We start from the raw sequence: 15954 nt of genomic DNA, 5'->3' as shown, positions 1-15954 counted from the left end.
TGCGTGGGACTTCATACCATCAGGTGTGACCCTCTAAATCAGGGATTTAAAGGGGCTTTAGCCCCCTTTGGGGCCCTCAACTGACTGTTTAGGAGATTACACTCTTCACTAAACCCACTCCCCCCATTTTCACCACGTCCCTGGTGGCATGGGTGTGTGTGTGTGTGTGTGTGTGTGTGTGTGTGTGTGTGTGTGTGTAAAGAGAGGGGGCTGGACAGGCATGTCTCAGCTTGACGTCCCACAGGGCACAAATTGGCGGTAAATAAGGGGAAGCGGAAGCTTGATCCAAAGGACAATACTGCAAGGCAAAGAGCATTGAGCTTGTGTATGTATGCCAACTTAGCAGAGTCACACTATTGTCTTTCTGAATAAGTGCATGTTGCATCAGTACCAAGTTTGTGGACAGATAAAACTAACTTCACTAAATGTCTCATCACAAAGACCAAAGTGCTATAGTGCTATTGTGTAAGTGTGTAAACTCGCACAAAAGGCTCTTAGGCGGAAACGGCCAAACAAAATCATTGTGACAAATGCTATTGGTGAGAGATGTTTGAGTGAAGCCAGGAGAGACGGCTGTGATGGCTTGATCACCCAGACCGGTGCTGGGGAACACAGCCCCCAGCTGGGTCGCGCCGTCCCAGGGAACTCAGCGTTCGTCTCCAAAGCACGGAACATGCTGCACTCGGAGGGAACCTCAACCAGGATTTAAATCACGACAGTGATGGAAACAAGAGCACCGTGCCCTGGCCCATGGTGTGACAGTCTGATGTTAATCAGTATGCATGGTGGATTCCTGCACCGATGTAATATACCAGCCACATGGCACATATTTAGATTAATTTCAGATAACATGTATGTAAAAAGGAATGTGTATTATACACACCTTATGCTTTACAATGTTATATAAACTCTAAAGCTGGGTAACTAAATGTGCAAAACATCCAGGGTGTGTGTGTGTATATATGTGTGCACGTATGCCTGTGTCTGTGTTTATGCATGTTGTTGTGCTGTGGCTGAGTGTGTGATCAGCGTACATGAGGGTGTGGGTGTGTGTTTGTATGGTATTGAATTGTCTGCAACGTACATGCCTGGTCGTGTGTGGGCCTGTGGGGGAATGAGTCAGTGTGTGCGTGCATGCATACATGTATGTTTGTGTGCATTTGGTGGTGCCATGTGTGTGTGGGCATGCGTGTGCTAGTTGCATGATTAAACATGGGGCTGTCAGGTGTCTGCATAGGGGTGACCATGGAGACGGGGGATGCTTTACGCTCCACTTGTCTCCAGCAGGGAGGAGCGCGGGTGGAAGTAAGCCATGCTGAATGTTTAATGAGAGTCTGACATCTTCTGGCTCCACCATCTTCACTGGTAGTTCTGCCAGCACCTTCCTCTTCCTCACCACCAAATACGACCCAATGATAAAACCGATATCAATCTGTATGAAGTATTTCTGATATGCAGTGATTCATACGGACAATTCAGCACTTGAGTGGTCCATATCCAAGTGCACACTTCTTTGAAACTTTCGAAAATTCAAGATTAAAGGCCTAGGATTCAACATTCAAGAGTTGTCTTTTTCAAATGCACATTAAAGGTAAAAAGACACTAACTCAGGTTATGGTGTTTATGTTTATTAGGGTATTCATTTATTGATTATTAAAAAATCTGTACATTATTTCATAATTAATAATAGTTATTAATTCAATAATCTTTGCTCCCTTATTGTAAAATGTTACAAGAGTAAGAATTTTGATATATTATTATATGAATGTTACAAAATGACAAAATAAATGAGAAAGCACGCTCAGTATCAAGTCCCTGGGCCACTTTGAAACAGACTGGTGATTGAGTAAATTGATTGTGGAGGTTTGTACCGCGCGTTATAGCGCCACCTATGGTAAATGCTGTACCAAACCTTTGAAGACCTCCTTAATTCCGGTTTCCCTATATTTATTCAATTTTGCAACTTGCAGGTTTTCGTGTTTGGAGTGGTTGATTTAAAAAGGAAGTATACAATGTTTGGTCTATAGACGCAAACTGCGCAGATATATTTTAGACTTTTTGTTAGTGGTTTGGTGTTGATCCCTTAAAATCTGAAGGAGATAAGACATAACAATAGTGTGGCTTGCATTAGTGGTTTGGTGTTGATCCCTTAAAATCTGAAGGAGGTAAGAAATAACAGTAGTGTGGCTTGCTTTGCAACCACACTAATAATACATGACATTTTATTCACTTTTGTCAAACGTGCTCAAAGATATGTTCATGTTAAAGTGTGCAGTACAATATGTATTCCCTTTCTATTCTTCCCAACACAAGTGTTGTGGACCTCGCTCCAGCGGGTTCGATTGATTGGTTAAATGGTTATTATGGACCTTGTTAGCCAGTTACAGCCGGTCAATTCGCCATCATCATTACAGGCTTGAATGCACTGAGTAGACACAATCAGATAACCATTGACAGATATACATAGATAAATATGCTGTTTAACCCAGAGGGATAATTGAGTTGTGGTAGCCACAGAGGTACACAGAAACACACACGCTCTCTTAGCTGTCTATCGTGTCCGATGATGACGCTTGCTCCAGGGGTCCGGGAGGGGGGGGGGGGGTCAACGACGTTGCCGCTGGTGCCACTTCTCATGGGCGTAGAGTCCGATCCGTGAGCCACACATTCATCCGCAGATGGAGCAAGGGAAACCAGATGCCAGAAAGGTACCAGCCGCCCGCTGGTGTCTGGATGCACACACACACACACACACACACACACACACACACACACACACACACACACACACACACACACACACACACACACTTTACACACTGGACACACCAATATACAAGAAACAACAGCCTAAATAGGATGGTACAACTGCCAACATTTAAACACAGCAAATGTCAATGTCCTGTTTAGTTGATATTAAAGGTCAAAATACAAGAGGGATTGGAACGAGGCCAAACAATTAATATTCTGTTGAATTTTCTATAAGGACAAAGGGGGAAGTTCAACCATGGCTGGAATGAATGTAGCTTGTAGATATTTGGTACAGATTGGACTGGCCAAATAATTGCATGCATGCATGCATTATAGACCATGCATTCTTTCATGCACACTTCTCTTCAAAGACAAACCAACAATGTTTGCCAATAAGTTCAACCTTATTAAAACATTGTGTGCGCCTGTGTGTGTGTGTTTGTGTGTGTGTGTCTTCACTGTTGCCGCTTGTGTGCATGTTATGGAGTGTATTACACAGTTCTTCAGCGTTTACTCAACCCATTCACCCCGCAGATACCCGTACTGTCTGTGTTCACTGACCTCTGATGGGATCTAAATGCTTCTTTTTGAGGTTGCACACATATACTGCAGACATAGGTCAAACCCAGCCATTGTTCATGTATGTGACTGTGTGTCTGTGCAAGCATGTGGGTGTGTGTGTGTGTGTGTGTGTGTGTGTGTGTGTGTGTGTGTGTGTGTGTGTGTGTGTGTGTGTGTGTGTGTGTGTGTGTGTGTGTGCATGCCCATGTGTGCATTCATGTGTGTGTCTGTCAAGGCAGGCACTGAACTGATGTGGTTGAAGTGCCCTCCTTTGTGTGTGGCCGGTCGACCACAGCCGGCACAATGGGCCAACCAAAGTAGTACCTCTTGACCGTGCATTTGAGCTCCGTCAGTAGGAGGCCACTTGACGCTTCACACCATATGTACCGTAAGACGCCGGTTGCATGTGTTGCCCGAGGCCCTGCCGATGCCTGAGGCGTGGATGCAGCCGGCCGGCGCCATCATTACAATGCATGAATCCTTTGCAGTCATAGATACACGACATGCTACATGCGCCTAAGCATGGCAACGTTATGGTCGCTTTGTTTTATCGGCATTTGTTTTCTTTGACAGGCATTTGTTCACATTCCAGCGCTGTGGTCGGCTCCCAGCCCTGCCTGAACCGTTCTGTTGGCTGCTGCTGCTGCTTTTTTGGGGGCTGTCCCCTCCCCTTCCCATCAAACCCACCCTGGCATGTTTAAGCGGCTCTGATACGCACACGGCTTGCTTGCACGCTTGTGCACATTGACGCACACACACAAGCACACACAAACGCACACAAATGCACACACACACTGTAGAGAATTAGAATTTTGTTTTTCCGAATCGTAATTGTAATGAATAGTTTAGCAGATGGGAAGAACATGCATGAGATGGAGTGGAGAGAAGCAGGAGGAAGTGGAGGGGAGAATGGGGGTGGTGGTTTTGGTGGTGGCAGGGGGGGGGGGGGGGGAGGGGAAAGGGCGGGGAGGGTTGAGGAAAACAACAGACCCCTGCTCCCTAATCCCTTTGTGTCCACGGTGTTAATCCCCCCCCCCCCCCCCCCCCCGATCTAGCACTCCGCCCCCCCCACCCACACCACCCTCTGCCCAGTACAAACTCAAGCCCTGCCCATAAACCCAACCCCCCCTCCAGTCTGTGTACAGTGGGCCCCCAGCGCGTAAACAACCCCGGCACAGCTGAAACAGATACCCGATACCCCAGTCAGGAGGGGGTGGAAATAATAATGTACAGGAGCTGCTACTGCAATGACTGCCTCCCCCCCCAGCCAGACACCAACCCACCCACACACACACACACACACACTCACGTCCCAAGCCGCCCACACCTAGCTCCCCCCCTCTCCCGGCTACCCTTCCTGACAAACGCACAACTGGAGTTCAACTCTCCACTCTGACCCCCTGCTTTAATCTGCTCTTCATCTCTTTGCCCTCTGGGGGGAATTTGTGCCTCTCATCAATTCAGCATTTGGTTTATGCGTTTGATATAGTGTGTGTGTGTGTGTGTGTGTGCCTGGGTTTGTGTGTGTATGTGCTTGTTTGCGAGTGTGTGTATGCATGTGCTGGTGTGCGTGTGCAGCGTGCATGAGTACTAGTGTGTACGTCACTTGGTGTGCAGGTGCTTGTGTGTGCATGTGTGCTGGTGTACAGTGTGCATTTGTGTTTGAGTGTTTGAGCTCCTTGCGCCTGTAACTGTATTGTGTGTGAGTGTTTGTGAACATAGTGCATTTGTGTGTGTCTGCTTGCACCAGTATGTATTGTGTGTGTGTGTGTGTGTGTCTGTATTTGCATTGTTTTTGTGTGTGTGTGTGTGTGTGTGTGAGCATAGCACTGTGGTCCCTTCTCCTTCTCCTTCTTTTTTAATGTATTTAGGTTTAAATGTTTGTTGTTCCTCTCCCCTTTGTTTCCTGATGCTTTGTTTGGGGTAGTGTGCAAGTAGAGAATGCACTTGAGACAGCACAGCGCATTGACTGCAAGTGTTTTGCTTGTTGTCATGCTCTTGTTTACGAGCTGTGAGAAAGAGAGCGAATAGGGTGAGAGGGAGAGAGAGGGAGAGAGAGAGAGGGAGAGGGAGAGAGAGAGAGAGAGAGAGAGAGGGGGAGAGAGAGAGAGAGAGAGAGAGAGAGAGAGAGAGAGAGAGAGAGAGAGAGAGAGAGAGAGAGAGAGAGAGAGCTGGGGAACCAGAGGAGGGGGGATACAGGGTGGTGCTGTGGTTGCCAGGGGAAGAGGAGGCTGTGCCTAATGAGGTCACACCCTGGCAACCCAATGACTCCTCCTCCTGCTCCTACCACCACCAACACCACCCCTCCCCCAACCCTGCATCGCTCCACTCAGCCCCCCAAGCCCCCAAACCCCCTCACCGTTGCCCATCCAGTTAAACTCTTGCACGCACATGAAAAAAACAAACACACACACACACACACACACACACACACACACACACACACACACACACACACACACACACACACACACACACACACAATATGTCCTCTAAACTCGCCCGGCACTCAATCGTGAGAAAGAGAGAGGAGAGCTCTCCGTGGTGCTGAACCCAGAATATAAAAACCCTCTGAGCTGGGAAGGCAGCTGGCTGCTGTGCAAAAAAAAAAGGAAATAAAGAAGAAAAAACATAAAAGGGCAAATTTAGGATAAAGAGACTCGGGTATGAGCGGTTAAACAGAGGGGAAACGAGGGGGAGAGAGGAGAGAGAGAGAGAGCGAGATGCAAGGAGAGAGATAGAGAGAGAGAGGGGGGAGGGGGAAAGAGAGGGGGTAAGGGGGTGAGGGGAAGGCAGGGGATTTGCTGGGAGGACGGCAGCTACAGTAGGCAGGGGGCGTGTTCTTTGTGTTGTGATCTGGAGTTTGCCAGCTCAGCCTCATCTGCTGTAGCGCAGCGATCGGACCTGGGTCTGCGCCGGAGAGGGAGAGGGACAGCAGACCTTTGTCAAACACACACAAACAGACTTGCTCACTGCTCTCCTCCAGCCTTCAGTAAACTGTGGACTAGGATTAATTTTTCTTGTTTTCTTTTCCCTCACCGGTGTGACAAGCGACGAAAGACAGAGGTAGAGCGCATCTGCATCTGGAGGTGACAGCGTCACCGACTCTTGGAGAAGAGATGCGTTGGGGCGGGAAAGTCGTGCCGATCAACCTAATGCCGGTGTGAGCGAGCGGAGGGGAGGGGGGAGAAGAGCTCGCTCTGTGCACCGGCACAGTGTTGTTGCTTGGAGTTCCGTCTGGAGGATGCTCTAGCGTTTGAGCGCGCCGTGCCTTCTGCCCGCGCCGTGCACCCATCCGATTGGTGCCAGTGTGCCTGGTTCCATCTTCTTCTGCTGCTGCTTCCCCCTGCGTGCCTGGCACTTCCGCCCACCACCCCATCCACCCACTCGCTACCAACCCCCCCCTGCAACAGCCTCCATCATGTGCAGATGTGTGGAGCAGCGGCGGTGAAACAAGCTGGGCGTCGTGGGTCTCGGAGTCCACCGTCCCCGTCTGGAGACCGGAAGGGGGGGCGGAGAGGGTCACCTCTCTTCAGCGCGCTATCCAGGGCAGGAGGGGGTCTCCAGACGTCCCCTGTCGTGTCGCCACCTTTAACTTTTGGGAGGAGGAAACAGGAGCTCCCCGCCCCCACACACGGTAGTCGTGCAGCTGGCGCGTACCATGGATGGACGTCTGTGTGGATTGGAGTGGATTAGTGCACCCGTGCTCCAGGACAAGTCACAGATCACCTGCCGGACTCACCTGGGCCAGACAAACGCACGCGCCCGCTGCACTGTCTGCCTGCCTGCTGGGTCACAGCCCCTTTGTAAGTATCATGCATCTACATCACGCCTTGCAGGGTTTTCATGCAAACAAGTGCAAATGCAAATACAAGTTGTATAGCTGGAGTTTATAAAAATGTGGACACAAATGTCACCTATCTCTCCAACTTGCACCGACCACAGTTGAGTGATGTCAATACTGTGTGTGTGTGTGTGTGTGTGTGTGTGTGTGTGTGTGTGTGTGTGTGTGTGTGTGTGTATACGTGCACGTGCATCTGTGTATGTGTGCACGCATACGCACGTATGTGTTCAAGTGCGTTCCACATGTCGTCACTACAACGTAAGCATGGCAATCTCTTCTGACACAGTGTCACTAGAATGTCCACACTGCCCTTCTCCCGTGACACCGTTGCCCGGGTTACCGAGACGGTGTGCCACTTCAATCAATGCAAAAACAATCCCCTTGTTGTTGTTGTCTTTTAGGCCTTAATTATCAAAGTGCAACACGGTTTGGTAACCGCTTGCAGCTGGAGTCATCCGGGGTCAGTGAGTAGGAAGATGGACGTTTGAGGGCAGAAAATCAGCCCCTGACATCTGATGTTGTTCAGCAGGCGCAGCGCCCCGTGTGTGAACACAGCCAGATAAACAAGCTGATTCCAGTGCAGACAGCACTGCTGCAGGCTTACAGGGATTAGGCAGACAGGCTTAATTCAGCTCCAACCGTGTTTGAACTGTGGAGCTTTGCTACCTCTGCATCCTCCACGCCGCTATAGCGATGGAGTCCTCCACCTCCTCCTCCTCCTCAGCTTCTCCCCTATGGACACCTTCAGATCCCAGCGTGCGCACCTGTGCATTCACGATAACGCTCACCAAAAGGCTACATAAATAAATAAATAAAACAATAAAGATATTTTCGGCGAAAAACCCTGCATTCACTTGACACCCGAAAATGTCTGCTGCCTTGTTTGAACTCTAGCTCCCTTATCGCTGCTCTCCTAACTCAATGTTAAAAAAATGTGACTGAGCGGGCCTGACAGCAGCAGCAGCAGCAGAGTGGAGCAGGCAGATAAACCCCATGACCCAGCTCTGCCTGCCATGCTGTGTTATTCACAGACTGACACAGAGGTGGACGGATGCTGATGGCGGGTCAAACAATGCCCTGTCTCTCTCTCTCTCTCTCTCTCTCTCTCTCTCTCTCTCTCTCTCTCTCTCTCTCTCTCTCTCTCTCTCTCTCTCTCTCTCTCTCTCTCTCTCTCTCTCTCTCTCTCTCTCTCTCTCTCTCTCTCTGATAGCCCTGAAATCTCCATCTGGCTGCCCTCCAATGCCAGTCCACTCCCTCCCTCAACTACCCGCCTCCCCCCCCCCCCCCCTTTCCAAAATACTCACACACTACACTGATCATCACACGCGCGCACATACGCGGGAATAGCCCCCAAACCCCCCTCCCCCTTTTTGCTCCAACATACTCACACTCACTCGATGCTTGACTCTCACACGTAAACAAGCATGAGTCTTAGGCGGATCTGAAAACGCTGACCTACATAAAGACGTGCGTACAGAGGCTTCTCCTCCTCCATCACCATGCCCAGAGAGCCCCACAAAAACCTTTCATCGTGTGTAGAGTAACACCCCCCCCCCCCCATCCCCCCACCCCCCTCCATCTCCCCCACCCACCCCTATTGTTGAAGCATGCACATCACATGCACACTTTTTGCATTGCACATGTACATATAGATGGTGCACATTCGATGCACAAGCAAACACACGAGTACACACATTATTAGCAGCTTAGTCTCTGGGTGTGCACGGGTGCTACAAACGCTATTTTTAACAGATTATCATTTTGGTTGAAGTGAATAAAAAATAGGGGATTTAGACGGTTGAGGGATTTGATGTTTGAGGGAATCTTTCCTCCGATGAAATATTCCAAACTGTTCTTTGGATGCCTGACATGCTATAATTGAAAACAGGAAAAAAAAAATGTGACAGCTAAACATAGCATTAAAGAGCTCTTTCAGCTTTGAACTATGTTATTGACACATTATGATGCAGATGTGGGCTCATACCTTTGAAACCACACCGTTCAGGTTCAAACATTAGGAATAATTTCAACATTCACTTCAAGGTCTATCCCCAGACAACCAAAACCCGTAAGACAAGGGATCTTAATGTAGATGCTCCAACAGTACGGCACACTAGGGCACAATATAAAACTCTCTTCAGTGCTGTAAATGATCCACTCCATGTAGTGAGGCTGCCTCCTCACAAAGTCACCATGACCCCACTCAAAGATCAGTATCAGATACAACGGTTTGGAAAAGCAGTCCCTGCCTCCCAGAATAAGAGGCCACGATAGGCTGACTCCCCCAGTCTTCTACTAGAGTATTCACCATGGATCAGTACAGACAGGGTTAATACCCCTCCATATCAAGAAGACTCTTTGAAGTGTCTCTTGGTATAGGCAGTAATTACAGCACCACCAGTCGTAGTAGTAGTAGCACGTATTTACACGCGTGTGTGTGTGCGTGCATGTGTGTGCGTGCATGTGTGTGTGAGTGTTAGTATTGGGTTGTGACGAGAGAGAGAGAGAGAGAGAGAGAGAGAGAGAGAGAGAGAGAGAGAGAGAGAGAGAGAGAGAGAGAGAGAGAGAGAGAGAGAGAGAGAGAGAGAGAGAGAGAGAGAGAGAGAGAGAGAGAGAGAGAGAGAGAGAGAGAGAGAGAGAGAGAGATGTTATGGTTCTCCGGGGAAGTGATTACACTTGGTGGTAGCATACATGATGCAATTCTCATCACAATGCCAAACGTATGTAGACCTCGGTGGAGCCACGTGCCCCTTAGCAACAGAGCAAGAGAGGAGCAAAACAACATGGCTTAAAGTCACTGTGTGAGGCTCAGCGCCTGATGCAATCTCTAGCCACTAAGAGTTTACACGCCGGAAAGGCTGACCTTGAAAAAAATCACTGTCAAGGGAGTAGTCATTGACGTCATCGGAATCGCAACGGCGCTCACAGATATCCTCAAAACCAACGCTAATGTTAAGGTTTATGCAATCTGATAATGCTACTATTACTACTGCTACTACCATACTTCTTCCACTACTTCTATTTGTACTTCAAGTACATCTATTATTACTACCACTACGACTAATAATAATAACAATAATCACCATCATCACCATCATTACCATAATACAATCATTCATAATGAATGTTAATCCTAACAATCAAAACCAATAACATGGTGTGTTATGTGCTGTCTCCTCAGAATGCTGTGGCTAAGTGAGGAGAATGATGAGCTCCAGACAGGAGGAAACTCTGCGCTTTTTCCACTATGTCGAGGAGAGCGGCCTGAGAGCCTACAGCGGCCTGCTGGCTCAGAACCTGGACCACGCCAGGAATGACCGAAACAGGAGCTACCTGCAGGACAAGAAAGACAAGAAGAGAAAACAGGAGGAAGCCATTAAGAGGTGAGTGAGGGGGGGGGATCAACCCGGTGGGGGAGGAGGGCCCTGAAGTGCCCCCAAGGGGGGTGTGTGTGTGTGTGTGTGTGTGTGTGTGTGTGTGTGTGTGTGTGTGTGTGTGTGTGTGTGTGTGTGTGTGTGTGTGTGTGTGTGTGTGTGTGTGTGTGTGTGTGTGTGTGTGTTGAGGAAGATGGGTGAGAGGGGGTGGAAGAGAGGGAGTGATAGAATGCATGAGGGAGGGGGGGAAGGGATGGATAGATGGAGAGATACCATTATGCACTGACGAAAAGACATTGCAGAACATGCCTCGCATGTCCCGGGGCAAAGTCTGCAACAACAAAAATGAATCCATTCTCGATCCATACTCAATCCATATTCCACGGCTTGCCTAACCAGCACGTATCGCGCAACCTATTAAGCAGTGATCAGCGCCAAGCCAATAAAACACTTGATTCGTCTACAACGTTCATTGATGAAAACCATTCGGCCCTTTCTAGACTTTGGCTGTCATAGTGCCAGAGAAGTGCTGTACTTATGAATGGTGGTGATGTTATGACTCGGAGCCTCCTACCTGCCTCTCCACTCCCCAAGTGGGCCGAGAGGAGTGAATGGGTTCGCTTGAGGAGGAGGAGGTGGCTCAGAACTGGGTCGCCAAAGGGTCCCAGTGGCAGCATGCTTTTTTTGGTTGTCAGTGGACTGGCACCCCCCCCCCCACACTACTCTATGGAGGATAATTATTTTTTCCCTTTTAGATTTATTTGGACCTTGTCCTTGCACAGAGGTTGACACTGCTCTATTTTCCATAATCAGAGTTTGATGAGATTGTGTGTGTGGGGGGGGGGGGGGGGTTGGAGGACATAAAGTCCAAAGGAAAACATTCTGAACTTGCTTTTAGAATATAGCAAAACAACTGAGGCCTTGTAGGACGTGACGTTAGGCCCCAGTGGTGGGCCGGTAGTGAGCAGCTGGTTACGCTGTGGAGTGATTGGCAAAAAGGAACAATGTTCAAAGAACAAGCCCTGAAAAGACGGAAAACAAACAAACAGGCAGCCTTTCCCGCTGCTGTATATGGTGCCCCACATACACTAAGCTTCTCCGCTATGTAAAAGTTGACCTGCTCCATCCCTAATCCTTAAGGGGTGCCTTAATGTATTGTCATTTAACTCCTGCTTACTCTTTCATAGCTACTGATGCTATGATTAATGAATTTGTTTATTACCATTTACTTATACATTTGCATTCAATCCTTTACCAAAACAAAACATTCAGAAGCATCAACAACAAACAGGATCCCTGCTGGATCCCCTCTCCATTCAGCTCCACTTGGTACAGCCCAACGAGGTCTGAACACTCACACCTGTGCATGGTTCACCTCAAGGGAAAAACCAAAAACAATGCAAGGCAATAGAACAACATAATAAACAGGATGATAAACTCAAAGAGAAATACCATTCTGATATACTCAAACTATAGATATGTATGATGTATATCATGAACGCTACTATTGGTTATCCCCAGCTGACCAGGGAGGGGGATCATGCAGCCTCCTCACAGGCCTCATTGAGCCACACCGGCCCTGCCCCCTCCCTGCTGATCCAGAGCGGGGAGAGCCCTCTGTAGTATTTGTAACCAATCACAGAGCGCCGCCAGGAAGGCCTGAACCAATAGGGGGGCGTGTTCCGGCAGCGTGGTGGCGGGCACGTGGCCGCGGCGTGCTCGCTTTGTGAGCCGAGCGGGGTGCGTGAACCAGGAGAGGCTGGGCTGCCTGCTCAGGGATTGATGTTCACGTGTGAGCGCGTCTCCGGCGCGGTGCCGGTGTCAGGGTACAGCCTGCCTCGAGAGAGTGCTCAGGGATTGATATTCATGCCGCTTTTATCGTTTGAAAATCATTCCCCATGTGAAGAGGGGTTTGAAGGGAATGAACATTTGCAGGATGTTATACTTTTCCTTTTTTTTTGGAACAGTTGTATTAGCAACATATTCACGTTATACCTTTTCAGTGGTGGTTACATACTACGTTATGTCAATGTATTGAGTGCTAAGGAGGCTTTTCCCTTCTCACACGACAGTGCGGCTCAACCCCCTTAGTGACCTTAAACGGTAAACAAACGTTTATGGTTGAGAGGCTTATGGTAAACTCTGTCCCACGCTATCAAACACTTTAATAACCGGTCAACTCGCGTGTCGCACATGTAGACAGATATCAGAGCAGCTGCTGAGAGTTTTAAGCTGCATGCATATGATGATTATTGTAATGTGACTTTAATGCCGAGCTTTGAGTGTGACCAGATGTGGTTAAAAGAAGCAAATGGATAGGAAGGGCTCCTCTTCCCTCTTCAGACCGCCATGCGGTGCTGATGAAGACGATGAAGACACGGAGGAGACATTAGGTGTGTTGCCCATCACATCCGGATCAACTGACCATTCTCCGTTATATTTTTAAAGTCTGAAAGAAAGTCAGTTATTATTAATTCTACCCTTTCATGCATTTATAATTGATCCTTTCATCACATGCACACGCATCGTCCCTGCCTCCGAGACAGTCAGTTTTTTTCTGTGTAAAACCAAGAGCTGAGGAGTGTCAGATGAATATAATGTCCTGCTATCCTTCCGGTGTCTCTCAGCTGTGGCCAAAACTAAAATATTAATTAAGAGTCACTGGAGGAAGAGTCTAAAAAAAATGACTGGATATTTGATGAGACCCACAAGTAGGTCACCGAAGACGACCCATTTTGTAGGAACTGATATACTGATATATACCGTGTGTGTGTGTGTTTGTGTGTGTATGGCCGTCTTTGTCCATGCTTGTGTTCCTATGCATGAGAGAGGGGCTTTTTTGAGTGTTGAATCAGTTTCTTTGGATGAAAAAAGTGAACAGGCTTTCGTGCTGGCCTGAAAGAGAGATATCAACTCAGGGAACTGCAGCGAAGAGAAAAAGAGAGCAAATGTGTCAAGAAGTCCAGGATCAAGAAGGGAAAGAAAACCTTGTTTGAGATTAAATGTGTAGAACTCAGTGGCAGAAGACGCGTTCTGCCTGGTGACAGCTGGAACGGTTTTAGGCCAATCATATCAATGCATTGGGTTTGAGTAAGGCAGGCTTTTCTGCCTTCCTTCTCTCTTTCTCATTCTCTATCTCTCTCGCTCTCTCTCTCTTTCTCGCTCTCTCTGTTTCTCTCGCTCTCTCTCTGTTATTTGATTTCATGCATCTGAAAGACACTTTACCCAATGGCAGACAGGTGCATTCAGAGATATATACAAGATTCTTGAAATCAATGCATGTGCAGAATCACATACATGTGTGTGCTCACAAATCAGCATTAAATATCCACAGACACACACACACAGATTCTCCCTCCACTCCACAGTGTGTTTGTGTGTGGGGGTGGGGGGGTGGGGGGGCAGGCTGTGTGTTTGTGTTTGTGCTTGGTTCCCGTCACATGACATGACAGTGGGAGCAGACCATAGAGCTGCCCAACAACAAGTCACAGTGACTCCTGCGAGTGCACCTGTGTTCTGTCCCTTAGCCAATCACTGGGCAAATATCCTATAAATAACCCAGTCTGTGTGACTTCTGTCTCGCACACACAGACACTCACACCCACACGCCCACGCAAAAACAACAGATCTGGAACTTATGTCTACAATTGCCACTTGCATGATGCATATGTTACTTTGTAGCTTTGCACAAACACACACACAAACACACACATACGCATGCATGCACCTTCACACACACTTTTCCATGCACACAATTCATAACAACACACATAACTTCGTTCAACTCTATGCGGAAACAGATTCTATGCACAGTGTACGAGAGAGAGGGAGACCAAGAGAGAGAGAGAGAAAGAGAGTTAACACCACCGGCAAGACAGCTTCCATTGTTTACGCCTTAGGTTTCAGGTTTCAAGAACCTTCTTTCCGTTTTAAAGGCATGGTTGTCCTTAAACACAAATGACAATGAAACCGCCTAACCGTGTCTCAGTGCTGTAATGTTTACATTCATAAAGGGATGTTTGTTGTGTTTTTGATGTTGTAGGTCATTTCCCCTTGAAAAGCTAATGGAAGCAGCGGTTTGTAGACAACACTGGTGGGGCTGGATGTGCACGTGCGGTTTGTTATTATTGTGTGGAGAGAGGAAGCAGATTTTGTGTCTGGTTACCATGGGTACTGGCGGTGTTGCTAGGCAAAGTTAATCCCCGGACCAATGAACCCTTCCCACCAAGCACCTTCTGCTCAGCAGCTGGCTGGGTGGGAGAGAGTCAGCAAACTCACACAGCCAAGGCTCGCTCTCTCCCTCTCTCTCTCTCTCACCTGCACACAAAGACATGAGCAATAACATTGGGGTACACGCGCCTCGTACAAATGTTCCCATACATTTATGGCCATTTACATAAACACACCTACGAGCTTAAATATATATATATACACACTTAAATATATAATGAACACCCACCCACACACACACCCACATTAAATTAACACACACACTTAAATGTATACACTAATATAAATTAACACCCACCCCCAAACACACACATTCAATTAACACCTGCTCTTTCATATGCACATGACCACACATCCACAGTGATTGCAGAGCTACAGGAAATAAAGCAGGGTTTCTAACCAGATGCTTTCATGATAAATGTGGTCCAAGACGAGACATGGCAGGAGATGGAGATTTGAGAGTAATTTGTCTACAGTTACCAGCGGAAATCAGTTTATCCGGTAAACTAGAGTGAAGAGCTCTTTCGCTATCACACACACACACACACACACACACACACACACACACACACACACACACACACACACACACACACACACACACACACACACACACACACACACACACACACACACACACAGAGAACCACCATGCCCTCAAACATCATTACCACTCCATTCAGGACAATCATCCGTTTAGAAAGGATCAATCGTGGCCGTGATAGCATATACTTCCACTCTGCCATTACATTTGGTCTGGTGAGCAGATAGCACAAACACACACACACTTACCCTCTCTCACAGACACACACACACACACACACACATACACACGGTTGTGTGTGGCTTAACTGATATCCATGACTGATGGACATCACTGATGGTTCTGCTGAAACAGAACAGGCCTATTATAATTATCTAATTTGCAGCCAGACTTCGAAGTCCTCAACCAAGAAAGTGGCCAGTGAAGGGAGTAATAAAACCCTAATTCGTACACGTCCAGACATGCAACGGTGATGTAGTGTCTGCTATGGTGTTGTTGCTGTTGTTATTATGGTCTGGCATCATTTGGAGAATATGTCTCTAAAGGGAAAAGTGTGTTAGGGAAGTAGAGAAAGTACAGCGACGATCGTTTGGAACAGTATGGGAGCAATTTAGTTTAGTAGGATCTGCCAATCTGTAAAGGAAGTGGAC

The 15954-nt window shown here is 47.8% G+C and overlaps 1 protein-coding gene across 1 annotated transcript in view; it reads left to right on the top strand.

Annotated features, from left to right (window-relative positions):
• The first annotated feature begins 6132 nt into the window (after positions 1-6132).
• nyap2b (neuronal tyrosine-phosphorylated phosphoinositide-3-kinase adaptor 2b) overlaps positions 6133-15954 on the top strand; it is a 20467-nt gene continuing 10645 nt past the window's right edge. The window contains exons 1-2 of the mRNA XM_030362896.1: positions 6133-7118; positions 10338-10539. Coding sequence (XP_030218756.1) covers positions 10361-10539 — 179 coding nt within the window. The 5' untranslated portion in view covers positions 6133-7118; positions 10338-10360. The remainder of the gene's footprint in view (positions 7119-10337; positions 10540-15954) is intronic.

The sequence above is a fragment of the Gadus morhua genome, chromosome 8 (genome assembly GCF_902167405.1).
Source record: "Gadus morhua chromosome 8, gadMor3.0, whole genome shotgun sequence".
Lineage (NCBI taxonomy): Eukaryota > Metazoa > Chordata > Actinopteri > Gadiformes > Gadidae > Gadus > Gadus morhua.
Note: the sequence above shows the minus strand (reverse complement) of the source record. Positions and strands in the feature narration are given on the sequence as shown.